This window comes from Branchiostoma belcheri, unplaced genomic scaffold, assembly GCF_001625305.1.
Source record: "Branchiostoma belcheri isolate BF01 breed outbred unplaced genomic scaffold, Haploidv18h27 scaffold17, whole genome shotgun sequence".
Classification (NCBI taxonomy): Eukaryota; Metazoa; Chordata; class Leptocardii; order Amphioxiformes; family Branchiostomatidae; genus Branchiostoma; species Branchiostoma belcheri.
The window spans coordinates 1,268,501-1,293,921 of NW_017803157.1; the positions used below are offsets into that span (position 1 = coordinate 1,268,501).

The 25,421-nt window shown below is 41.1% G+C and overlaps 5 protein-coding genes across 5 annotated transcripts in view; 4 read left to right on the forward strand and 1 right to left on the reverse strand.

Moving 5' to 3' along the window:
• LOC109466572 overlaps positions 1 to 1,142 on the forward strand; it is a 25,623-nt gene extending 24,481 nt beyond the window's left edge. The window contains exon 28 of the mRNA XM_019764302.1: positions 261 to 1,142. Within this exon, the coding sequence (XP_019619861.1) occupies positions 261 to 431 (171 nt within the window). The 3' untranslated portion in view covers positions 432 to 1,142. The remainder of the gene's footprint in view (positions 1 to 260) is intronic.
• A 565-nt stretch (positions 1,143 to 1,707) lies between these two features.
• On the forward strand, positions 1,708 to 11,745 carry LOC109466748. The gene is made up of 13 exons (XM_019764521.1): positions 1,708 to 1,936; positions 3,142 to 3,387; positions 3,790 to 3,940; positions 4,304 to 4,458; positions 5,476 to 5,611; positions 5,846 to 5,941; positions 6,138 to 6,268; positions 6,873 to 6,976; positions 7,163 to 7,322; positions 8,119 to 8,223; positions 8,765 to 8,923; positions 9,812 to 9,907; positions 10,347 to 11,745. The coding sequence occupies exons 2-13, from the start codon at positions 3,229 to 3,231 to the stop codon at positions 10,527 to 10,529; spliced, it is 1,635 nt and encodes a 544-aa protein (XP_019620080.1). The 5' UTR covers positions 1,708 to 1,936; positions 3,142 to 3,228; the 3' UTR covers positions 10,530 to 11,745.
• An 875-nt stretch (positions 11,746 to 12,620) lies between these two features.
• Positions 12,621 to 14,852, reverse strand: LOC109466750. Its single transcript, XM_019764522.1, has 6 exons — positions 14,727 to 14,852; positions 14,409 to 14,456; positions 13,861 to 13,933; positions 13,687 to 13,712; positions 13,229 to 13,255; positions 12,621 to 12,870 (listed from the first exon to the last, which is right to left on the reverse strand). The coding sequence occupies exons 1-6, from the start codon at positions 14,820 to 14,822 to the stop codon at positions 12,700 to 12,702; spliced, it is 441 nt and encodes a 146-aa protein (XP_019620081.1). The 5' UTR covers positions 14,823 to 14,852; the 3' UTR covers positions 12,621 to 12,699.
• Positions 14,853 to 14,949: 97 nt separating this feature from the next.
• Positions 14,950 to 17,451, forward strand: LOC109466752. Its single transcript, XM_019764524.1, has 5 exons — positions 14,950 to 15,167; positions 15,715 to 15,762; positions 16,016 to 16,100; positions 16,340 to 16,365; positions 17,096 to 17,451. Exons 1-5 carry the CDS (start codon positions 15,054 to 15,056, stop codon positions 17,207 to 17,209), a joined length of 387 nt encoding a protein of 128 aa, XP_019620083.1. The 5' UTR covers positions 14,950 to 15,053; the 3' UTR covers positions 17,210 to 17,451.
• Positions 17,452 to 19,991: 2,540 nt separating this feature from the next.
• Positions 19,992 to 24,468, forward strand: LOC109466818 (nodal homolog 2-A-like). The gene is made up of 4 exons (XM_019764661.1): positions 19,992 to 20,436; positions 22,053 to 22,219; positions 22,725 to 22,843; positions 23,080 to 24,468. The coding sequence occupies exons 1-4, from the start codon at positions 20,031 to 20,033 to the stop codon at positions 23,849 to 23,851; spliced, it is 1,464 nt and encodes a 487-aa protein (XP_019620220.1). The 5' UTR covers positions 19,992 to 20,030; the 3' UTR covers positions 23,852 to 24,468.
• Positions 24,469 to 25,421: the final 953 nt, after the last annotated feature.

Below are 25,421 nucleotides of genomic sequence, written 5' to 3' on the forward strand. Positions count from 1 at the left end.
ACGCGCGCGCGCGTGTGTGTGTGTGTGTGTGTGTGTGTGTGTGTGTGTTTCTTGAAGATATTTAGCCTGGTATCCAGTCTACCCGGTAGGAGTTACGCATGTGTGCGTGGATGGCACGCCGGGCGTTAGTTAGTGGGGCTAATCAAACTCCCGTCGTGAAAAAAAAACAGCCCCGAAGAAAGTCCGCCCCAACCGCGATAGATACCAAGTTAGAAGATATTCGTATCAAACGTTGATTGCTTTTATTTCTCTGTGAACAGCGGGGTGCCACAGGTACCCGAGCCTTCCTGCGTACGTACATCGAGAAGAACAACATGAGGCCGACTTCGTCTTCTGGGAAACGCCGCTGGAAGAACTTACAGCGCTGCGTGCTGTTCGCTCCGAGACTGAAGAAAGACCCCGAGCAGGAGAGCCCTTCTACTAACATCTAAGTTTGCATCGCAGTGTGTAACATCTAAATTCTAACATCCGTACGTTTGCATTGTAGCCTATATTAAAGCTCCTTGCATTGTAGTGTATAACATCTGAGTTTGCATTGCAGTGTATTGTACTTGTGCATCTTAGAAAAGAATCTACCATTTCCATGAAATTGGACATAGTAGAACAAAGGGCATTTTATAACCTACGAAAGCTTACCATAGATGGACATTACACTCGTGTCGTCTGTTGCCGGCTATACCGGCTATACCTGCACAGATACAGATGGGAATTCACTGTTTTGCAACTTAATTGATATCTCAATATCTTTTATCAATGGATATAACCAATTGAATTTGAATGTCCATCAGTGTTGGTAGAAGTCATTATAAAGTAAGTTCAAACTGTAATTTCCAACACAAGAAATTGGGCTCGATCACCCAAATTTTTGACTGTACAACTTCAGTGTTTATTTACCGCTTCTATGACGCCATAGTGGTTCATAACTTAGACTTGAAGTCTTACACGTAAGACAGTGCCTGTGCCGACTGATACTTTATCCTTGTATAGGCTTGTTTTGCTAGTATTGATAATCTTTAAAAAACTGTTAAGTTAACAATCATGTTCTTCAGTCATATGTGTAACACTTGATAATAAAGAACTTGTCTTTTGCTTAAACTATGATTGATATGTCTGCGTAGTACAAATTAAAGAAAATGCTGCAAGTTAGAAAAATCAGTAATTGTTGTATTTTTTGTGTCGGCAGGATTTTGTAGAGCCGGTCATGTAACTCTAAGCAATAATTTTGCCCAGTACAATGTACTTTCAAGTATGTTGTTAGATTAAGGGGTGACCTATAGGGTAATATGTCAGCAGCGAAGCCAAGGTGGTATCATTAGACTCACTTGACCTAGCAAAAGTCGTTGTTCAAATAGTTGGGTGGGGTGGGTTGGGTGCTTGCTTGTGCGTCACGCGTCATTACACTAAAGGTATTCCAGAAATTTAAAAAAAAATTCCAAATGTTTTGTTTTGTGTCATTTGAAGCACCAAAAACGTTTAGTACTTTCGCGCGTTTGACATCAGCTCATAATACAGCATCATCCAATGTAATAACAATACATAACATACATAACAATCAAAGTAAACAACCCCGATTTCGATGGTGTCCCCGAGAGGTAAAAGTCATGTGATTTGATTCGACCAGTCAAACCAGTCCAGTCAGGAGATTTACATACTACCCTAGAGTTAGAGGCAGATTAAACGAGCCATTAGATGCTGTGTCCGAAGCTTGCCTGTTGGATACAGTATTGGTTATTCTGCTAATAACGTAACTACGCTGCGTTTGCATCCCAAGTTACGGAGGTGGGGTTAGTGTGCAGGTTCTTGATCTTAAGCAAGACTTCACTTGGTCCAGCAGGCGTGCAGGTAACAGGAGTTTTGAAGAAGAGAAAGGTCAACTGTCGGGACTTCTGAGAACGTGGTGGTTTGCTGCTATTAGTCCAACTGTCTTGGAAAAAAGGTAAGGATTTGAACAGTTGTTACAACTCCAGGCACCCACTCACTTACGTACATGCCTCCACCCCACCCCCTCACACACACAGCCATCGCAGTACATTTGAAAACGCAGTATATAGTGTATAAACGCACATTATACAGATTGAAATCGTAATTTGTGCTCTACATTCCGTTTAACATGATAGATCGATCTAGAGTGTGCAGGTTCTGCCTGTCATTTGCAGCTTGGAGTCTAGAAAAAAAATTAGATATAAGTAAGTTAACGGAGTCTTGTCCACAGTCTGTGTTGTGGTTTAAGAGATCAGGAAAAACAGATTCTAGCCTGTACAAAGGTTGGTTTGTGTTGGAAGCGACATATTTCAGGGCGCTGTCAACTGAAAGGCAGGCAGGGCAATTGCCTTCGGCCATATCTGTACCTGTGACGGTATAGCCGGAATAACTGCCCTTCGGCGTAACACACCAGCTTAATTTTAGAAACCTATGGTAAAATACACTGAAACAAGTCCTCATGAAAGTACTTTTTTTTTACATTTCAATCTCATAAATTCTTCTGCACCAGAGAACCACAAGGGTCTGCTTCCCAAATTCAGAAGGAAAACAGGGGGTTTACCAGCTCAAACTCTGACAACAGTAAACAAACTCCACCTTTGACCTAATTACCTTCGCCAGGTTATGTGTTTAGGTACACCATGCGCAGGGGTTGCTGATTTTATAATCGGTTATAGCTTGGAGTGTGGTGCATGTATCTTTATGATATTTGGTAGGAAGGATGAGGTTGGGAAAAGGAAAGTCAAAGTCAATTTTGGGTACTCTAGCGGTTTTGTAAGGTACTGCAGTGGGGTACATTGTATCATATCTCGTGTTGTGGACATGCTCTGGTCTTGATTTTTGAGTGGAACATAGATGCTTGGTCAGTTAGCATCTGGCATGGTGTTCGGCGAAATAGCTGTTTTTTTAGCTTTTGTGGTATTTTTTATGACTGAATGTGACTAGACGGGATAACTTTTGATGTCATGGATGCTTCTTTTACAGTTTTTTGTATGTAGCTTGTAGTGTCAGTGTGGAAAAAAGTCAAATTTGGGCATTCTAGTGGTTTTGTGAATTTCCAAGTTTTATACTGTATCCGGACTTACAAACAATACACACAAAAGACAAATGAAACACAGATTGCATACTGTTTCATTAACAAACTTTCGGTAATCGTAACAGAATCGGGTGCACATACCGTACATAGTGCATTGACGCAGTTAGAAGACGGTCGAGCTCAATCAGACGACATCGGAAGCACAGAACGAAATGGGGAATGTGGAATCACATCAAGAGAAGAAGCCACTGGACGTTGCGGCAATAGACGACCCACAGGACAAGGAGTTCGGAAACTATGACTTCCCGTTTGAGAACCTGGTGATAGAGGGAGGAGGGGCCCGAGGAGTGGCGTATGTTGGCGCGCTGAGGGTAAGTATGACTGCTTGTCAATTCAAGTACCATCTAGTTTCTGTTGGAAAGGAAGGTGTATTGAAAGTATCAATTGTGTTATGATATCGTTCAAGAAGATGGGACGTAACGACTTGGTGTTATGCTCAGAACCTAGAGATTCTGGGCTCGAATCCTGTCATGTCACCGATCTGGAGTCCTTGGGATAGGCACTTTGCACCACTTTCCTCACTTCACCAAGGTGTAGAAGGAGAGGGATGGGCTCCGCCTTCCAAAACCGTGCCCTTGACACAGTGCATTAACGTCCCGCTGCTGGGCATCTTTCCTCACCTTTCATTTCCTTTCCTGCTAATTTCATATAACCTAGTCACGCAAACCTTTATTCCTAACATAACTGGGCATATACCTTTTTCTGTCTCTCAGGTTCTGGAGTCTGCTGGAATCCTGACGAACATCAAACGAGTGGCGGGGGTGAGCGCAGGAGCCATCACGGCGACGTTCGTGGCCCTGGGACTGAGCTGCGCGGACGTGGCACAGGAGGCTGACGTGGATCTGGGCAAGATTCTCATCTCCGGTATGTCCACACTGTCTCCCTGGATCAAGTAGGTACAAGTTTGGAATTTGGATACTTAAAAAATTCAGTCATGTAGCAAAAAAACCTTTAACCATGTAGCAAAAAGACCCCAGTCATGTAGCAAAAAGGCTCCAGCCATTTAGAAAAAGACTCCAATTATGTAGCAAAAAAACTCCAGCCATGTAGCAAAAAGACCCCTAGTCATGTCGCCATGTATCCAGTAGCAAATGTAGCAAAAATGCCAGCCATGTAGCAAAAGGTCTTTAGGCATGTAATAGGTAAAGCTATAGCTAAAGAAGATTGTAACGCCCCATGCCTTTTTATCGACGGTTACTAGCATATAATGTGTATCTATCTCTACAGGAGGATACATGCAGAAACTGGTCAAACCAGTCAACCTGTACAGACGCTACGGATGGGAAACAGGTGACGGGTTCTCCCAGTTCTTTGGAGGCATCCTGGAGAAGTTCACACGTAAGGAAGGCCGTCCTGGGAACCCAGACGTCACCTTCAAGCAGGTACGTCTGATCATGGGGGTAAAAAAATCGCAAGGTTGTGATCTGATCATCCGTCGGACTGTTTAAAGGCATCCAGTGCAGGTTTTAGGGCTTTGAAATCCGATTTTTTAAAGTCAATATTCTAGTCGTTTATCTACATACTGAGTAGTCCACTGTCCCAATGTGTATTAACCCTCTTGGAGCAAGCATACTCAAAATTCTGACGGATTATGATTACTGGAAGGGACCTTGGCTGACTTTTGGGGTGCCTCCCAGAATATAAGAGACTCGTCTTGGGGCTTGTTTCTGCAGTTTTTAATACCCAAAGTATAAAATACTGACTCTTGAAATATGCTAATAATATCACACAGAGTGTCTTATTCAAATATTTCAATTTTTCTGCCATAAAATCGCATTGGATGCCTTGAACGATGCCACCTGAGGTCCCTCTCCAGCCTGGAGTCCGGCCTTGTTGGCTTTGGTCCGCCTCCTAAGATTCGCTACCCCCACCAAAAAGACTAGGAGTCTTTACCATTAAAACGTTTTCAGTTGGCGTACGTATTCACATGGATTCCGTGATTGCGTCAGTTTTAGAAGAGTTAGCATTACTTCGCTCAAACCCGAGCAAGTCGAGGCTTTTGGAGGTGGCAGAGATGTCTTGACAGAGGTAGCGGATCTTGGGAAGCGGACCAAAGCTAACAAGGCTGAGACTACTCCTTCTCTGATTGGAAAGTATGCAGTGGGGACAGATGCAATAGTTTCCATCCAGTAATCCTTATTGTATTTCTAGTAAGAAGTAATACTTACTACTTGTAGTTGAGTAGGTCTCCTCAGCTAGGCGAGTGGCCTACGTCAAAGCCAGTCCTTCCTTCTACAAAGCGCCCTGCGCCATACTTGGCGGTCGTGGGTGATCCTCTTTAGGTCCTCCAGAGTCAGACTGGGTTGATGCATGATCATCCTGGCATCCTCTAAGAAAGTAATACGCATAGTAAGAAATGCGCATTGAATGCCTTGTAACACTATGTTGTGTTTCTTCAGCTGTACAAAATGAGCGGAATCGAACTCTGCATCGTGGTGACAAACTTGGACCAGATGACGGAGGAATACTGCCACGTCAAGACCACGCCCGACCTGCCCATCCGTAAGGCTGTCAGGATGTCCATGTCCATCCCAGGTTTGCTCTACTCACTTGTCAGACTTTAGTCATGTAGCAAAAAGACTTCAGTCATGTAGCAAAAAGACTTCAGTAATGTAGCAAAAAGACTTCAGTCATGTGACAAGAAGATTTCAGGCATGTAGCAAAAAAGATTTCAGTCATGTAGCAAGGAGACTTCAGTCATGTGGCAAAAAGACTTCAGTCATGTAGAAATAGATTTCCTTTATGTAGTCTTTGACTGTACTTGGACAGGACTATTCCAGCCGGTGATGACCGATTACCATGGAGACAAAGAGTTCTACGTGGATGGGGGGGTGATCTGTAACTATCCTCTCCACGCCTTCGATGGTACGTACATCTTATATCATTGCATGGCTCTTAATTCAACATCTAGGTCAATACATTGCAAGTAACATGGACAACAGGATGGGTAACAATATAGAACGTGACTATAGACTACTCTAACTACTAATCACTAAATTCTAACTCATTAACTTTATTGTAACTTCATTAAACCAGTTCATCGCTTGTGACTGTCTTTCAGGCTGGTGGCTCTCCATGGAGGAGGCTGACTCGTTGTTCAGCAGACTGGATGACCTGGCCAACCTCAGCCGTGCCATGCACCGCTCCAACCGCTTCGAACCGGTCAACCCCAAAACCATCGGCCTAATGCTGGTAGGTGGAAATCTCCAGGCAGATCCTAGGGTGACAAAAGACAGTATCAAATTGTTCAGGCAGTATCCATTTGTCAGGGAGGGTCAAATACGCCACCCAAGGTTAATAAACTTGTCCAGTGCGACTTTCTCGCGTATTGGATCGTTTTTGGCGAATGGCTACTGCCTGGTCAATTTGATACTGTCTTTTGCCACCCTAGGATCTGCTTGGAGATTAAAGGTGTCAATGAAACCGTACTTGTTCAGTGTTAGTACGCTTGAAAAAAACAATCCGCATCATATTTGTTTGTTTCGCATAACCGGTAAACTGTCTTTTAAGCCTAACACACCACTTTTTGTAAATACAAGCTGCGGACCGGACTGTAAGGTTTGAACCACTCACACCGGGAAGGTCCCCTACTCTATTCGATAAGTGTGATGGGATCTTAATAACGTGCGTGGGGTGTGGCTCTCCGAAACTCGCTTGGGGCCCCCATTTAACGGCTTATTCGACGTCCCTAACCGAAATTATATACTTATTTCTACCTGATTGAAGTGAGAAAAGTCGTGTAAAGTACCTGTACTTTTTACACTGTTTAATAAAACAAATGCGCCTCTTTTACCAGTATTCTGAAGACGACATTGAGCAGTACCAGCAAGTTCTCTGTGACCGTCTGACGCAGGAGGAAAGGCTGTATGAGAAGAAAAGACCTGACACCGAGGCAGTCAGGTCAGGAAAACGTTATAATCTTTTCTTATACAAGGCTATTGCAAGTAGAATTTCGATTTTTCTGTATATGTATCTGTATCTGTATCGGGTATAAGGACCCTTTGGTGTAACACCAGCTTTTTTTAGTTACTAAATCGTAATAAAAAAAGTACATGAATCGAAAGAAACCTTCCCTTGCATATGTAGGGCTTACCAAGATAAGAGAACTGTTGAAACTGTCGAAGCCATGGAGAACAGGAAGAAAATCCGCGGACTGATCGACAAGTTTCTGACAAGTCTGAAGAGCCATAACATAAAGCAGACCTCGACTATCACTAGGGAGGAACTGCGCAGGGCTTTTACAGAGGTTTTCTAAGTCTTTTACAGAGGCTTTCTAAGTCTAGATCGATGACAATCACGATGATCCCATAGCTTTTATTAGCCTCTCCCGTTCTTCAGGAAGCGGGCGGCTGGAAAGTGTATAAATTGACCAAATAGACAGATGATATGCCAGGGGAGTTGGAGTTGCTCCACGCTAAGAGAACAGTTGCTCCCGAGAACTGTTCTCTTAGCGTGGACCAACTCCAACTCCCCTGGCATATCATCTGTCTATTTGGTCAATTTATACACTTTCCAGCCGCTTGCCGAAGTCTGATAGAGTTTAAGCTTTCATTAGCATCGTCCCATAGTCTGAATTTCAATTGCCTTGAACATAGGCATAAGTTGTGGCATAACATAGAAAAAGTAAAGAAAGATTTAAGCATGTATGCCTGTGTGTGGATGGTATTCAGCACCAGACATGCATGTTTACATGTGTTTATGATGTGTGTGGTATGGTGTTAAGCACAAAGGACCAGCATGTTAGCCTGAGTGTAGATTGGGTTCAGCACCAAGGACAGGCATGCTTGCCTGAGTGTAGGTGGGGTTCAGCAGTAAGAGACATGCATGTTTACATGTGTTTGGATGGGGTTCAGCACGAAGAACAGGCATGTTATCCTGAGTGTAGGTGGTGTTCAGCACCAAGGACAGGCATGTTAGCCTGAGTGGAGATGGTGTTCAGCACCAAGGACAGACATGTTTGCCTGTGGTGGATGATGTTTAGCACAAAAGAATAATTGCCATTTGACAGATGTTTTGTTACTTGAAACACATATCTTAAACAGGCAGGAAATGACTCACTGACTGACAAAGAAAAGCAGAAGCTGTTCGGGGAGTCTTACTCGGTAGACCAACTCTTCAATCAGATGGACGCTGACAAAGATGGGATGGTATGTTTATTTTTCGCGGAACGAAACATATTGTTTTTTGCTCTTCTTCTCCCTCAAACAATTAAGTCAATGACCTGGACGTCTGTCACCACGGTAACCAGTGCTGTAGCAGGCACCCTGTGGTGTTGGGTTACATTATGTAGCAGGGCAGAGTTGGAGGGGTTGCTCACCATATATCATATATGAATGTGTTTTAAAGCCAAATAAAAACAGTAGTGTGTTTCGGCTCAATCATGTGAATGTTAACATAATGCATTTGCCTTGCATTTTGCATTTTGTACACTTTAACGTATATTTGCATTATACACAGAAATAGGTCGTTGATGTTACGATGCACGTTTTGCTGATTCCTATGGCGTAGATATTGTTGTTGTTGTTTTTTTTGTATTTTTTTTTAGTACGAGAAGACCTATAAGCTTTAACCAATGCTTGTAGTAATTGTAGAGGTCCCGGAGAGGTCTGTCACTATTTTCAATAACTATTATGATTTTGTCAGTATTATTCATACAATGAAATGTTTTTGTTAAATTCCTTTATGAAGCTGACCTTCCAGGAGATCCACGAGTTTTTCACCAACCGCGGCTTCAGCTGGCTGACTCGCAGTATGGAAGAGAGGCGGGCACATGTCACCAGTCTCAAAGACTACACCCTCAAGTACATGGACCTTCTCGGGGTTCTGGGGAAGAAAGTCTATCGCAAGGTGCGTGCAGAAAAGTATTATATATACCTGTGTGTGAATGACGTTTAGCACCAAGGACAGGCATGTTTGCCTGTGTGTGGATGGTGTTTAGCACCAAGGACAGACATGTTTGCCTGTGTGTGGATGGGTTTTAGCACCAAGGACATGCATGTTTTTGTCTGTGTGTGGATGGGGTTTAGCACCAAGGACAGGTATGTTTGCCTGTGTGTGAATGACGTTTAGCACCAAGGACATGTATGTTTGTCTGTGTGTGGATGGGGTTTAGCACCAAGGGCAGGTATGTTTGCCTGTGTGTGAATGACGTTTAGCACCAAGGACAGGCATGTTTGCCTGTGTGTGGATGGTGTTTAGCACCAAGGACAGGTATGTTTGCCTGTTTGTGGATGGGTTTAGCGCCAAGGACAGGCAAGACATGTTTGCCTGTGTGTGGATGGTTTTCAGCACCAAGGACAGGCGTGTTTGCCTGTGGTGGATGGTGTTCAACATCAAGGACAGGCATGTTTGCCTGTGTGTGGATGGTGTTCAAAACCTAGGACAGGCATGTTTGCCTGTGTGTGTATGTTGTTTAGCACCAAGGACAAGCTAGGCATATGTTCGCCTGTGTGTGGATGATGCTCAGCACCAAGGACAGGCATTGTTATTGTCATTATGGCATCGTACTTTTAAAGAAAGACATGCAATGCAATGTCAATATCAGGCAGATTTCCTTATCCAGAATATTTTTGTTTTGTCGCCCTGAAATTGCACTGAATGTATTTATATAATTAATTACAAACAGTAAAGGAAAACATCATTCAAATGGGCATTTGTATACACCATTGATATGTGCATGTGTATACGCCATTAATCATTGTATGCTTTCTCTATCATCAAACATTTATAATGCAGGTTTACGATATGGACAGGACTATCGGAGTGGACAGTGACTACGTGAAGACAACAGACTTTAAGCTGGAGGACGAGGATAAAATGTTTCTCTTCAAGGTAATTCTAGCAGGTTATCATCACTGTTATTATTGATGCGGGCAATTAGAAAGTACATGTGATGTCATTAACTCTTAAACTTTAAGAGGTAAGGATATTTTGACAACTTAAATGTGTAAAACATACTGTAGTATACGTCGTACCTACTGCTCTTGATCCAGCATAAAAGAAGAAAATCTACGAACGTTTCGTGAAGAGGCAACAATAACTCTAAGGGGGGATACAAACTTAGCCACGTTTAGGACTGTGTTCTCGCCGCAAAAGCTCCTCCTATAATGACTACATATTCATGTGCATGTAGCAGCGAGAATCGGTACTCCAGTCAGAAGCTCTGAGGAAGGTATCTGATAGACATCGAAACGTAAGTGCGGGTCTATACCATTTGTGTAAATATCTGTTTCTGGAAGATATTCGTTGATTCTTTTCTCTTTTCTGACAGCGTGGAGCTACCGGTACCCGAGCCTTCCTGCGCACGTACATCGAGAAGAACAGCATGAGGCCGGCTACGTCTACTGCAAAGCGTCGCTGGAAGAAGTTACAGCGCTGTGTGCTGTTCGCTCCGAGACTGAAGAAAGAGCCCGAGCAGGAGAGCCCTTCTACTCTCTTTTATAATTGGACATAACCAATCGAATTTGCCTTGAATGTGCATGTGTGTTGGTAGAAGTCATTATGAAGTAAGTTCAAACTGTAATTTCCAACACATCTGAGCTGACATCTAAGATCTAGTTCCTGCAGCGGAGTTTCAAAGTTTGAGTTAAAATTTTCAAGAAGTGTAAGGTTTATGATATTTAAGTAGTCGAAAGCTATTGGGACTGGGAGTATGTGGTGTAATTTTGGCCTCCTAGCAGCTTCGTTGGAACTGTAGTGGGCGTTTTGTTTTTAGTTTGGTTGCAAATAACTGGAGCACGGGTGGATGTTTTTTCATTGTTTTAGGTAGGTAGGTGCCTCAGGTAAAGATAAAAATAATGAGATGAATATTATACAAATAATCTGATTTACATAAGAAATGAGGCAAACATATTTTGTGATGGGCTTAATGATAACAAGTTTACTTGTGTTGGTAGAAGTAATTATGAAGCAAATTTAAACTGTAATAAAACTGAAATTGGACTTGCAACTTCAGTCTTTGTCAAGAAATGAGCAATACACCACACCGTGATGAAGCACATGTTGCAGAAAGTCTGTGACGCTCCCCGTCTTTGTTGAGTGCACGCTGGTAAGGGAGACATTGACTGGAGTTATGCAGTAAAAGATTTATAGGTTTATTCTAATTTCTTGTGTTGGTTATGGGAAATTACTGCAAACTTTCTTCATAACTTAGACTTGAAGTCTTACATGTAAGTTATTTTTCTTTTGCCAGTAATGATAATTTTTCACAAAATAACATGTAACCTGTCATGATCTTTAGTCATGTGTGAGACTCGATAATAAATACTAGTAACGTATCTTTTGCTTGACTACTGCACTCTGTCATGACTCCTTTTCTGTCAATCAAAAATCATTCCACTCCAGTTATCAGGTAATTGAGCACTTCTGTATTTTCCACATAATTTCACACATTCTGCAAATTGACAATTACGCTGATTCTTTTTCTGCAGTCACATTACATTATTTTCATATTTTCATCAAAATTCACATAATAAATGTCATATCTATACACTTTCACAATAATGTAGTTGTATATGAAATTCAAGTCTTTGAAGAAGTTGGAATATACAATACATGTATAAGTGGGAAAAGGGCTAGATTTTAACATGTTAGCAAACATTTACAATAACCAGGTAAGGCACTACTTTACATTTTTAATTACATCACATTCTGTGTATGTAAAAAATGATAATTGACAAATTGTAAAGATAACATAGCATCATGGTTCATGTTGACTGCTGCACTCTGTTCATAAAGCTGTCCTTTTGAAGCTTTAACCTTAATCTCTTGTATGGCACAATGAAGCATTTTTTCAAAACAAAATTAAAAATCCCTTGCTAATGATCCAATGACTTAAACAAAAATGTTAAAGACAGAGCTTACTAAATCATAATACATTGTATATAACTTTATAAGGCATGTTAACTCAATACTACATACATACAAAATTCATTTATATGGAACAAAATCTATATGGACCATTAGTACTTTCTTAATGGCAACAGTCTATTTAGATATGGAAGAAATCTTAATTAGATAAATACTTGCATAGATTTTCTCAGATTGTCAGCAAAGAGCCCAGTCAGATACATTGTGCAATCATTGTACGATCACAAACCGAAAACATTGTTGGGATAGTCATGCGTGTGTTTCAAAAAAATTTGCTGTCTTGTTAAAGAAAACTCAGTCTTAGATCCTTGCCAACAGTTGCTTGAAAACACTGTGACGTCGATGTCAAAACCGTAGGACAAGTTACAATGAATATGACTACACCCTAAGACTTATGAACAAACCTCAGGCACCAGTAGCAGCAACATTAATCATATCACACATCTTGATTAAAAAAAAAGTTGGTAGTTTTGTCAGTTTTGTCTAGTTCTGTGATTATAATACACACTTCATTACCTTCACCAAGAAGGTCATGTTTTCAGTAGCATTTGTCCATTTGTTTGTAAACAGCATCACTCAAGAAGCTATTGATAAATTGCCATGAAACTTAGTAGGTGGGTAGGTCTTGATGAGACCTAACAATGTTTAGATTTTGGTCCCCCTGGTGGCCTTCCTAGGTACTGCAGCAGAACTTTTGGTTTTGATCTTTCATGATCTAGTTACCCACTAACTTTGTGTTTGTTGTTTAACTGTAATTACCCGGGAGGTTTTATAGTAGGAGCTGTACTTGTGCTGACATTGGTAGCAGGGAACACGCTGTGCTTGCTGGCCACGACCACGTGGTTAAAAACATACAAGTCAGCCGTGATGGCCTGCAGGAGGATAACTGCACACACCAGCGCCATGTACCAGTGCTTGTCTGCACTCTGGAGAGGAAATAAGGAAATATCATGTCTACGTCAGTGAAGGTTAGACATCCAGGTAATAAGATATGCCAAAAAACAGTTATCCAGGCAACTGGATATGATTTTGGAAATGATCAGACCTTTCAGATATAGCAGATGCCCTCTGAAATGTCTGACCGTTTCCAAAATCATATCGTTACTTTTAACTGTTACCTGTATTTGGCATATCACAGTTAGTGACTTCAATGGTGAAATTATTGTTAAGATGAAGAAACAAAACACTTCACAAGTTGAATGTTGCTCTATAAATAAATAAGAGAAGCAAACTTGTAGTGCTAAAATGCAAATGTCCGATTATTTGGCACAGTAGAAAACTTACCAACTGCCCTCTGCGATACCACCATGCCTGGGGAAAGAGACGGTAAAATTATGAAAACTGTATCAGAGACAATTAAAAGTTATTGTAGGATGTGTATAATAATGCTTTGGTGCACAGTTTCTGTTCAAGTCAACTGTCTACTAGTTAGTACATCAAGGTTTATGGACAAATTAAAGCTCTTTTTCTTATTACCCATTTCATCTGTTTGCCTGTACTTAGCCCGATAGGGCAATGAATGTACAATAAAGGTTATTATTATAACCGATGTGATTTTTTTCTAAACCCCCTTGAAAGCTTTTACCAGGTTGTTAAATGATTGAATAGCAAAGTTCTTTTTATTCAAAACCACCTGTTTCACAAGACACAACATTTCGATGACTGTCTGATTCACTGTCACAAAATACATGTATAACACTATATACTATGTCAGTATTGACAGAGTTGAACTGTATACTTACCAAGAGTATTGCAATCAAGGTGCTCACTGAAAAAGTTAGAGATACATATGATAGGTAACCATACAGAAACTGGTGAATACAAAGTATCATACGTCGATGAAGACTAGACAAAATGTCATGCTCTTTTAAATTCAAATTACTACAAAAAAGGAATTTGATATGAGCGACACTTACAAGCCAAGTTGACAACCAGTAGATAGAAGTGTGGATTCTCATGTGCTTTCACCAAGACAAAGATGACTGCCAACTTTAAGGGTAGCAAAAAAAGAAAAGTCAACAAAAACAAAGCTCCTTCATAAACAGAAGTTATATTCATAGTTTGTACAGAATGCAAATACTAATAGTTTGTACAGAATGCAAATACTGATCAAGTACTGTACTAGAAAATTATTATTACTGATCAAGTACTGTACTTAATTAAGAAAAGGTTATTAAAATGCCTTAGTTGATGAATTAAGACTTTCACAGTTACCAATAGGATAGGCTAAGCCTGTCAATAAGATTTTTTTTCATATTTTTTTTCTCTTTTTCACCTAGTCTACTGACATGCTTTGTACGTTGTCAATGAGATGTTTCCAACTATTGGTAGGCTAACCCTATAACCCAATAAGTAATAACCCTAACCCTCAGTAGAGTAGAGTTAAATTACTAGTACACTAGAGTCTAGACTTGAGTAGAGTACTATAAACATAGAATATTGTTCATTTTATGACATCACTTACCAGAATATTGACACCTGTAACAGCTCCAAACAGCCGGACTGCAAAAACCTGAAAGACGCTTACATATTAAATTGAAGATTTTCTTTAGTCAACCGCCGTGACAAAAGAAAAGAAAGTTTATAATAGTCACGATCTGAGAAACTTTTAACTTGGGAAAGTTGGATCATGGATATCCAATGTTCAAACTTCAATCACAAATAATGTTACCTCCTTAGATTATGTTCTACAGTACACCGCTGTTTCTAGTGTTAGGGTGTTTACAGAATTGTCCAAACACTCTAGACACGCGGTTTTGGCTGTTACTGGTTAGTTTTGTACCTGTTTTGGATCCACATCGTAGTAAATAGCCTCTGGATTGGTGAGTCCCTCACTTGGAGCCGCCGCCATTTTGATTCTTAGGTAAACACCTGTCATGTGACGACCACGGGATTGTGTACAAAAAGTGCCTTATAAAATTTTCACACCACGCGAAGAAATTAAGACTTTTAACCTAGTATTGGCTAAGATTAACTAATATACAAAATGTATAAACATATCTGTAGTCAGTAATGTTTCTGTAGTAAATTTCAGGCGTTGAATGTGTTAAAAAGTGAGGCAAATACACAGGCACAGCAATAGACAGCCCTGGAAAGAAAAGTTTTCAAGATGGCTGATTCCAAAACGCCGTTGCTGGGTTCAGGCCAGGTGGGAAGTGCGCCCGAACCACCGCCTAAAGAGAACGCAGCGCTCTACTATGACTCCACACAGACACCTGTGCAGGTAAGGACTATAATCTGTGGAATTTCTGGCGAAGTCCGTCGCGAAAAGTCTCGAAACTGTGGTCTAAAGTTTGCGGTAGGGGTAACCCGGAAGTAACTTTACAGGTTTACAAAATTATTGTTGGTGATGCAGTTACGGTGCTTTTTTGGCCCAAAAACTGATCTTTGCAAACTTTTGAAAACGCTCAGATCTGTGGCAAAATAAATACAAGTAAACCTGCCTTTAGTGTATTGTTTATAACCCCATACAAGCCAAAATATAGAGCACAGTGGTTTAAACTGTCCGCCCCCCTCCCACTACTCCCCACCTGTGTATTAAAGATATGATCTGATCGGTGACGTCATGCATGAATTACACACCTTCATGTGACTTATATATTGACCCATATTGGATTGTTTTTGTCTATTAAATGTGAAAAATGAGAAAATGTTTGGCATTGCAGTTAAAACAAATACTAAATGTATGCCCAACTCCATAAATAAGACTAAGAGTATGCAATGTGCTGTATTTTGCATTTGAAACCATAAGTATTCATTTTTCCCTACAGAGATATCTACAGATTTCCTTTGTTGCGATGGTGGTGATAATGGTTTTGGTAAGACATTTTTTTTAATCAAACTGTTCAAGTTTGAAAGGATATAAGTAACATGTGTTAAATACATAGTATAGCTGTTGTGTTGATATTTGTTGTGTCTTCTAAATTTAATTTAAATACAATAAATGATTCTTTTTAGTAGTTTCAGTTAAAAAAATTTTAGGTTAAAAGTGTGTAAAAACTACAAATAAAAAAGCATAAAAACATAGTCCTAGTACATGCTTTACTGTTAAATGTCATTCCTATTTTCCAGGTGTCCCTTGTATTGAGTTTGTACAGAGGAATAACCTACCATTACAATGGGGCCTTATACCTTCTTCTGGGCATCTGCATGCTTGGTAAATAGCAACACTCATCTATTTTAAGGGAATGTCTGTAGACTGAATGATGTTTTTGTCTGTACGTTTTTGGTAAAAGAAAGCACGGAGACTTGCCTTGACCTCCCAAATACTAAAAGTCTCTAATAATAGAAATTTAACGTGCATCTTTTTACCATAATGTGTGGAGATATGTTGTTGTTGTTCGGTTATGAATATCACCAAATTGAATGTTATTCAAACTTCTGTTCCTCTTCTAGGACTAGCAGGGTTGGAAGTGTTGCTGGTAAGATATGATTTCATTTTCACCAAGATAAAAGAGTCTAGCTATAGGGTTAGGAGCTCTCCTTAGCCAGATTTTTGAGAGATGCAGTCCACTAAATGATTACATTTCTGTACTCTGAATTGCTATAGTGACATCAATATGATTGTGGTCAGACAGTTTATTATACATGTGTATAATGTGCTTGCATTAAATCATTCTTAGTCTAGTACTCACCTGGTAACTTCCAGGTTAGGTTGACAGCACATGGGAGGAAAGATTGAAAGGCAGAATAACAGGAGGTCAAAATATCAACCTCAGGTATTAGCATGAATCTAAAGGTGGAATTTTGGGGAAATTCAGAAACCAAGAACACTAGTACATGTAGTAGGTTATTTTAACAAATTCACAAAAGGCCAAAATGATGTCCTGATTTAAGTTTGCCATACAACCTCCTTGTAGGATTACAGAAGGCCAAAATGCTTCCCAGAAGTCAGATATCTCAGATTTCTTGTTCTTTGTGTGATATTTAGTGTGATATGTATGTGTCTGTTGTTCTGTGTGATAGTTAGTACATGTACAATGTATGTGTCTGTTGTTCTGTGTGATAGTTAGTACATGTATGTGTCTGTTGTTCTGTGTGATACTTAGTACATGTATGTGTCTGTTGTTCTGTGTGATAGTTAGTACATGTATGTGTCTGTTGTTCTGTGTGATACTTAGTACATGTATGTGTCTGTTGTTCTGCTTGTAGATCTACATCATCAGAAAGGGAGACTTTCCCAAAGAGAAGACGTGGTTCCTGTTCTTTATGGGGTTCTGCATCCTGCTGCAGGGGGTTTTCACTGACATCCTGGTCTTCTACTAACCAAGTTTCCATTCCAGACACTGTGCCATATGTAAAATGCATAGATCTGACCTGCGTGCCAGAAAAAAACTTCCAATTGCAGAAATTAAAGCGGTATTATGTAAGATTTTCACTATTTCAAACGTTGTTTTACACATTTTCTTGTGCTATAATTAGTATAAGCCTACCTGGGTTCATAATGACATTTGTGGAGTAAAAGATCAATGTCGTTGCGCCGCAAAAATGGAAGCTGCCGAAGATACAGCGGGCCTGGCGCAACTTATTATCGCGCTGTGCTGAGCCGCCATAAAGGTGAAATAGCGACGAACATATGTTGAAAGTTTTAAAAAATGACAATCTAGATGAGAAAATTTCAATTACAAATGTAGATTAATATTTACAGTTTTGGCGCAAAAATTTTTCATAATATCACTAAGTACAACAAAGCACTTGTACTTTGGCAAGCATAAAGAATACTGTTTAGCTACTAGGAATCACATAATGTAAAACCAAGTGTTAGCTAGTTGTAGTTTATTACAAGACCGGCTTACAGCAACAGTTACAAGATAGCAGTTAAAGTGTTATTGAATTGAACTCTACACACATGGGATTTTCAAAGCTATCTAGCTTTTAGATGAGTGTACAGATTAATGATGTGATATTTGAGACTATTTATAAAAGATAGAGAAGCAAATGATTGTTACGTGCACATGGTATGTAGCTGTGTAGCATTTAATAGTTGAGGATACATGCTACACAATGGACATTTTGTACATGTGGCTGTAGCAAAGTACAAATGTATCAGAAAATAGCACTACACATTTCACTGTAATGGGAATGTAAATTTATTTTTTTTTAATCCAACTGACTGGAAACAGGTTTAATATAGTATACAGTGTATCCACTGTACATTTGTTTTGTAATCTTCAATGATATATATTAAAAAGAATTTTGATTTGAGTTTCTTGTCTATAATTCTACACCAGAATCCCAATATTGGTGACATGTTACTAGTATTTTATGAAAATTTCCAAGTAGTTGTTGGGTGGTAGATCATAACATCGTTTGCTGGTTTTTAACAAGTCCCCATGCCTCTACCAGGCTTTGGAAGGTGGCTGGAAAGAGTAGAAATTGGCCATATGGAGAGAGAGAGAGAGATAGCATACCGGGGAATGTAGTCTTATCTAGCAGACCAACTCCCCCAGCATGCTATCTCTCTCTATTTCGCCATTTTTTTACTCTTTTCAGCTGCCTCCCAAAGCCTGGTAGAGGCTAGCTAGCATGTTGAATCTCGCTCTCTAAAGCACCAAAAATCGTCCTAAACCATCCAACCTCTGCTTGGAGATTAGAGAATAGCCAATACACAGCTGAATATCGCTGTACCGTGAGACCAGGTGATGCGGAGATAATCCTGTTGATCCACTGACGATACAGAAGTGGAGGTGTGAAAACACCGCTAAGCTGTGTACCTCCCAGTGAGGTCCCAGATATCAGTTAGAAATCAGCCACTCTGGGGACCAAAATTGCCCTTTTGTTACTCTCCAAGCAGAGACTTTGTTTTTGGCGTGTTTTATGCTTTTTTATCGTTTTTTGTTGTACTGGTATTTTATTTACGCCAACAAAAAAGATACCAGTGCGAAATGGAAAGCCCGATACAAAAGCATGAAAATGACAAAAATAAACCAAAACCCAAACCTCTGCTTGGAGAGCACTCTTGTGTGTCTCAGCAAGGAGCTTAAAAATCAAGCTCCTTAGTCTGACTAGACTTCTAAAAGTAGACTTGAATAGATGCACGTTCGCGTTATGTTGCATGCATGTATTATACTTACTTGTCTGATGATTTTGTGCAAGTGTTGCGGGTTATTTATGGTACCGAAAGCGTGATAGGGTATTCCTTTGATCAAGTTTTCCATAAAATCCCGTTGATCTTTCTAAGGATCGAGCTTCCATCTTTCTCTCCATTGTTGGCACAGGTAATTTCACCAATTTTCACACGGCATGTAGAAATGGTAACATAACCTACACCGGTAATGTTATCTTGGGTTCAGCTATGTCAGTCGTGTGCAAATTTTGACTTTCTGACCGGATACGCGATGGTGTTAGAGTAAGTACTTAATGGTGTTGTGAGATTGGCGTGAACAGAAAAAGCGTAAAGATGTGAGATAATCGGAGGGATAGCGTAACTGTGACGTAGCCTCTACCAGGCTAGAAAGAGACGGCTGGAAAGATTAGAAACTTCGTTGCCTAATAGAGATATAACATGCCGAGGGAGTTGGTCCGCCAAAGAATACATTTTGCCGCAACCGGCAATACAATTTGCGGCAAAATGTGCTGTCAAGCTGACCAACTCCCTCGGCATGTTATCTCTCTATTTGGCAAGTTTCTAGGCTTTTGACCGTCTCCCGAAGCCTGTTAGAGGCTAGATGTGACGACCCGTGGGGTTTACCATGACTATAGCGCGGCCGTGTTGTCTGTGTGCTTACTGTGTTTGTACGCCGTTTGTTGATTGCTCTTTTATTGTCAGTCAATGGCCGATCGACAAGTCACTTAGCTTGTCTAAAGACGGGAGGGTGAGTTAATTACCAGTTGTGGGGTGATTGAGATAACATCGTAATGAGGTCCTAAGATGAGCAGCAAGAAATCAGTCAAAACTTTTGATCAGGAGTTTCTTTATCAATTTTTCTGTCGGTTTGCTTTCAACACTACTAGACCAAGATGAACACCGCTGAATGTCTGACACTTCATTGTCTTCCAATCCTCTCCCGCCTTGCCTTTGTCTTTCGCTGGGGGTCATGAATATTAAAGAGGTGGAATCTGGGTTATAAGTAGTGGTAATCAGTTAATGCCAGCAGTCAAGCAGGCAGGCAGGCCGGCTGTAACACCTCCGGAACCACACCAGCTCCGCGTAAAAACCATGTGGACGTTTCTGACGACCGTTGCCGCGTTCCTGGCTGTTCAACTGCTGCCGTGTCGTGAGTGTTTGTCGAACGAGCACACGCTAGTAGCTGCGTCGGGTCTGCTACGGGCGAGCGGCGGGGAGGGACTGACGCTGGGAAGCTACGAGCATGGCGAGGGCGGCGTGGTTAACGTGACGATGCGCGGCATGGCCGTGGCCGGGAGGATGACTCCCGAGTTCATGCTGGACTTTTACCAGAGTCTGAGCTCCGGGACGGACCTCAACATCACCCGAGAGGAGAAGGAAGCTCTGCCGCTACCGTCAGACACCGTCAGGAGCTTCGCACTGAAAGGTCCGTGAGTCAGTTTTAACCGGATTATAATAATTTTCTACAGCTGAAAGTTTGTAGTTCAGATGAGCCAAATTAGGTTAAGTTTTGTATCTTCCGGAATGTGAAAGGAACAAGATTTTTTTCTCTTTACAGACCAAAAGTAGACTAAGCGATAGGTCGAAATGGGATTTAGATTGGAGTACGTTTTGACTGGTGCCACAGATGTTTGCTTTCCCTCAATCTCAATCTCGAGGTTTCGGTCGGGGATTACTAGTATTTTGAAGTTTTTTTCGGCCTTTTCCACGATACTATACACGGTTCCCACAACGCTAGCCAGTTTTGCGCATTAGAATTTCAGATTCTTGCAACGCAGCTGGAAGAATAGGAAAAAGCGTATTCCGATACCGGAGATTTTTTTTTTCACTTTACAGAAAAAGAATGTGTATTGGCCCTAGACGGGAATACACATCCCACACCAAGCGTATCAGTCTATCGGATCAGATAAGGTTCTTTTTCACACCGATCCTCTTCTGTTACAGCGTGAAGCAAACGGCCCTTCACACTGTTTGCAAAAACTCGACGACAACGTTTTCATCATTCATGTAGATTATGCAGCGTATTCATGATCTGACTTGCAATCTTTCATCCAATAGTACAAGTCTCTACACCATATATTCAAACACTAGTACTCGTCGTCCGAAATGGAAACGTTCTTTTAATTCTTCAAGATCTTACGATGTTTCCTTCAAAATACGGACAGATTGTTGACAGAAATAATTTATCAGTTGGTAAATATACATAATAACAACTCTTTGTGCGACTAACTCTTTCATTAAACACAAAACCATCGAAGGAATCTGAATTCAGATGACAACCACCAACATCATTCATATTTTTGTGCAACAACCTTACTTCTTGCCATAACACAATTTGTGATACTAGTACACGTTATTTCCCCCCATGTCACATTTAACGCAATGCGGAGTTTCACAATGGGTGTAAAGGATTAATTAGCAGAACAGTGATAATGACTAATCGTGATCTCCATCCCTCCGCTGGGGGCGTTTTTAATCCGTTGTATCCGCCCATAATGACTCATTCACACCAGGCAGTCCAGGAAGGTAAAAAACTTATCTCCAAGCAGAGGTTTGGGCTTTGGTGGCTTTTGGTGTGTTTTAGGATTTTTAATCCGGTTTTCTTTTTACGCTCTGATATCTTTTTTTTACCAAAAAGAAAGCCCGATAAAATACTTAAAAACACGCCAAAAATAAGCACAAACCTGTGCTTGGAGAGTAGTTACTGCCAGCTTTGTATATTCCTGTGGTTTAGCAGCATTTTTTGCTGGATTTTTTCTATTCCTCGCTGCACACAAGCTATAGTTCGGGGTCTTAATGTATGTCATCATTAAAATTAAGTCAGTGTGGCCTTACTTGTATCTTGGTACCTAATATTATCCTTTAAATTTTTTTTTTTTAATTCCATATATCAGTTGTGTTTTTCTGCTGTCGTTTCAACTAAAATGCATTGATTGACGATGTCATACCAAAGCATTCTATGGCAAATGGCACGAGTGCTATCGCCATGATTTTGTATTGTTGAATGGTCTTACCAAATATGGACCTTCGATCCTTATACAGATGCCAAGCAGAAAGGTAGCAGAAAATTCAGCTACGTGTTCGACACCTCCAACATCTCTCCTGACATGGACATCCGGCTGGCCGAGCTGCGCATGCGCGGACCCAACTTCTCGCCTCCACGCCGACTCTCCGTCCGAGTTTTCAGTCACGAGGAGAAAAAGTGCAAGGTTCGTGTAAGGTCGATTTCTTTATAATGATAAGTATTTCGATCAGTATACATGTCAAGAATATTATGTGTTAATGGTTTGTAATTTTTAATCGCATCCTAGCGGGTTCTAATGTACTACACCGGTATGCCGTGAAAACCACACGGAGTTAGATGTTTTGGTGTGACAAGTTATTGATACTAGCATATAGGTTTATAATCTCCTGTCAACTGGCACCTGCAAATCTGACGTGTTCCGCTGAACGGCGCTTCAAATTAGATCTAATTTGAAGCGCCGTTCAGCGTAACACGTAAGATTTGCAGGTGCTGTCTGCAGACAGCAAAGGAGGCAGGCCATCAGTATGATTTGTGTTGCAGAAGAGAAACGTGTGTAGTTTCACCCTTAAAGCATCTGAAGTTGAAATCATCACCAAAACTAGTCTCTCACATGCACTTCGACTTTATTCAATACGCTGTATATTTCATAGCACTAATAGAGCCGCTTTGTGTTATTTCTATCCTTTTAGAAGAAGAAGGAAGGCGCCACGTGCACAGTTAAACACAGAATCGCCAACTTCAAGCAGATCCAAGAGGATTTGACCGTGGACGGGTGGAGAGTGGTGGACTTAACGAAGAAACTGTCAAGGTTAGCTATATTTAAAGCTAAATTCGTAAATAAACTATTGCATGTTGACCAGCCTTTCCCAATCTTAGATCTTTAAGAAAAAAAACTATATCAAGACGATTTCAAGTGTGAATTTCAATGAAATGGCACTAAATGTCAATCTCAGACAGATTACCTCATCGAGAACATTTTTCGCTTTGCAACCCTGAAATTGCATTGGATGCTTTTAACGTATTTTTATGTTTCCATCCCCATAGATGGGTGCGGCAGAACGTGTCAGCTGACACCATTGAGATCCAGATCACATCCAAACCGGAGAGACGACGTCCCCGGGACCTGAGCACCGACGCTTCCGATTGGCTCATGCTGGTAAAGAACATGTCCCCGGTTCAAATTCCGGATTCCGACGAAACGGAAACGGAATTTTACGATCCGGAAGACGAGAATCCGGAATCCTACGCGGACGAACCCAACTCAGAATCTCGGCAGAAAAGAAGAGTCGAGATCAAACTGTCCGAAGACGTGAGTCTGGTGATGTTCTCTCAGAACCAAAAGGCAGACCTACTTCGAGATTCCCAGAAGGCCAAGCGCGCAGAACATCCGGTCAGACACGACCACCAAACGGAAACTCGCATCGCGCGCTCCAACAGGAGACGACAGAAGAAATCAAAGAAGGGAAAAACAACTACAGACAGTTCTTCTGATAAACAAGACGACACCCCGTGCAAGAAAGTCGAGTTCTGGGTGGATTTTGACCACATCGGCTGGGGCACGTGGATAATCTATCCCAAGAGGTTCAACGCGTTTCGCTGCGAAGGCGTGTGCCCGACGCCAGTAGACCAGCTCTACCACCCCACTAACCACGCAGTCATGACCAGCATACTGAACTTGCACAAGCCGGGGAAGGCGCCCATGCCCTGCTGTATTCCCACTAAGTTAAAGGCCTTAAGCATGCTGTATCTTGAGCACGGAGAGGTCGTCCTCAGACACCACGAAGACATGATAGTGGATGAATGTGGTTGTCAGTAGTTTCACACATAAGTTTGTTACTATAATCAAAATTTTCGAAAATAGTTTCATCAGATTGGCAAAGTATAGGATACAGGAGTTTTATTTTACACAACCAAGATAGTTACCTTGCTGACGTTTCGGTGTCTATCAGACACTTCCTCAGAACTTCTGACTGGAGTTCTGCTTCTCGCCGCTAAATGTAGCCTCTGTCTGATAGACACCGAAACGTGTTGGTTGTGTAAAAGAAAACTCCTGTATCTTGTAATCAAAATTGCAGGAGAAAGTTGCAACTACGTGATTTGGCTATTCTGTGCATTCTATTTGGTTTTGTAAAACACAATGTACGAATCACTTTGTAAAAAATACATATAGCGTACGATCAGTTGATGTTTTATCTGTTGTATGTAAGTACCGTGTAAGTACAACGTATTCCTCACTGGACAATGGAATAAAATGTTACTTGAATTTCCTCCGTATAGTAAGCAACCAAACACAGGAAAAGTAAATAAGTCTAGAGCGCAGCTTTTTCATGGTCTCCGTGGCCGTTTGATTGGTTAAATCGTAGGTAAACCGTTCCTCGCTTCTCCGCCCGTTAATTGTTTTAATATTGTTGTAAATAAAATGTTTATAATAAGAGATGCATTTCGTTTCTGTTTCTTTCTCGCCAAACATTGTTCAGTCCCTGAGTACTGAAATGAACCTGTAACATGAACCAGAGATAATGGGCTTAACTAGTCGCCTCTATGGAGCTAGGCGTTAAATGCAACTCTGCGACACATTTTGTTCACCTAACATAAAGAAAATAATGCTTCCGTCATAGAGCTATACCCATGCACTATGAATGCATGCACAGGGTTCACGTCGCCTTTAAGAAAAAAATAGCCTATTTTAGCGCCAACAATATATGTCAGAAATGTGATAAAAGTGCACAGGTATGTTGCGAAAATGTTACACAATGCCCCTTTGATAAAGCCATATCATAGATCCTTCATAAAAAGCACTTTGACGGTTTTGCCGACCCCTGCTCCTTTGGGAAGGATAACCCCACGGTTGACAGACATGTGAAAGCGGTGTGTTATCACTGATAACGTCCCCCACTCTGTAATCTGATCAACTCTTCCCGAAGCGACACCCAGTTGACGGCTGACCATCTGCCGCCCATACTCCGTCAGCCTACACAGGTATAACCTGTTCTCCAGTCTTTGGGTCGGCGCGCAATAGAAGATCTAGACTCGGCGTAATACAGGGAGCCAGCGGATAAGGGAAACCAGCTGGAGATAGGTCCGTGGGTATAGCTCGCGTGTGCTTAGTAAAAGCCAGGGTAGTAAAATCACCCCCAAGCCGACCAAAGGTTTGGTACCCAGGCTAGTCTTTTCCAGGCCTGTAGGTTAGGTTTCCTCGGCACTGTAGGCTTCTACTCCAGCCCGACAAAACAGGGACACCCGGCGTAGGCCCCGGCTACAGTCTGGATTCCAGGTTATCACAGCAGCTCCTCAAACTAAGGATCAAGTGCAACGTAGAAGGTATGGATTTCTTTATCTACTTTTATCACTTTGATTTTATTGTACCGTGAATATGTTAGTATAGA

Bases quoted from the DNA above. Each gene is read 5' to 3' on its own strand.
- LOC109466748 (XM_019764521.1), top strand. From the start codon at position 3,229: ATGGGGAATGTGGAATCACATCAAGAGAAGAAGCCACTGGACGTTGCG. The intron at 4,459-5,475 runs GTACGTCTGATC...GTGTTTCTTCAG, and splicing joins CAGACGTCACCTTCAAGCAG to CTGTACAAAATGAGCGGAAT. The intron at 5,942-6,137 runs GTACGTACATCT...ACTGTCTTTCAG, and splicing joins TCCTCTCCACGCCTTCGATG to GCTGGTGGCTCTCCATGGAG.
- LOC109466750 (XM_019764522.1), bottom strand. From the start codon at position 14,822: ATGACAGGTGTTTACCTAAGAATCAAAATGGCGGCGGCTCCAAGTGAG. The intron at 13,713-13,860 runs GTAAGTGTCGCT...TAACTTTTTCAG, and splicing joins ACTGGTTGTCAACTTGGCTT to TGAGCACCTTGATTGCAATA. The intron at 13,256-13,686 runs GTAAGTATACAG...CTCTTTCCCCAG, and splicing joins CCTTGATTGCAATACTCTTG to GCATGGTGGTATCGCAGAGG.
- LOC109466752 (XM_019764524.1), top strand. From the start codon at position 15,054: ATGGCTGATTCCAAAACGCCGTTGCTGGGTTCAGGCCAGGTGGGAAGT. The intron at 15,168-15,714 runs GTAAGGACTATA...TTTTCCCTACAG, and splicing joins CCACACAGACACCTGTGCAG to AGATATCTACAGATTTCCTT. The intron at 16,101-16,339 runs GTAAATAGCAAC...TTCCTCTTCTAG, and splicing joins TCTGGGCATCTGCATGCTTG to GACTAGCAGGGTTGGAAGTG.
- LOC109466818 (XM_019764661.1), top strand. From the start codon at position 20,031: ATGCCAGCAGTCAAGCAGGCAGGCAGGCCGGCTGTAACACCTCCGGAA. The intron at 20,437-22,052 runs GTCCGTGAGTCA...ATCCTTATACAG, and splicing joins CAGGAGCTTCGCACTGAAAG to ATGCCAAGCAGAAAGGTAGC. The intron at 22,844-23,079 runs GTTAGCTATATT...CCATCCCCATAG, and splicing joins TTAACGAAGAAACTGTCAAG to ATGGGTGCGGCAGAACGTGT.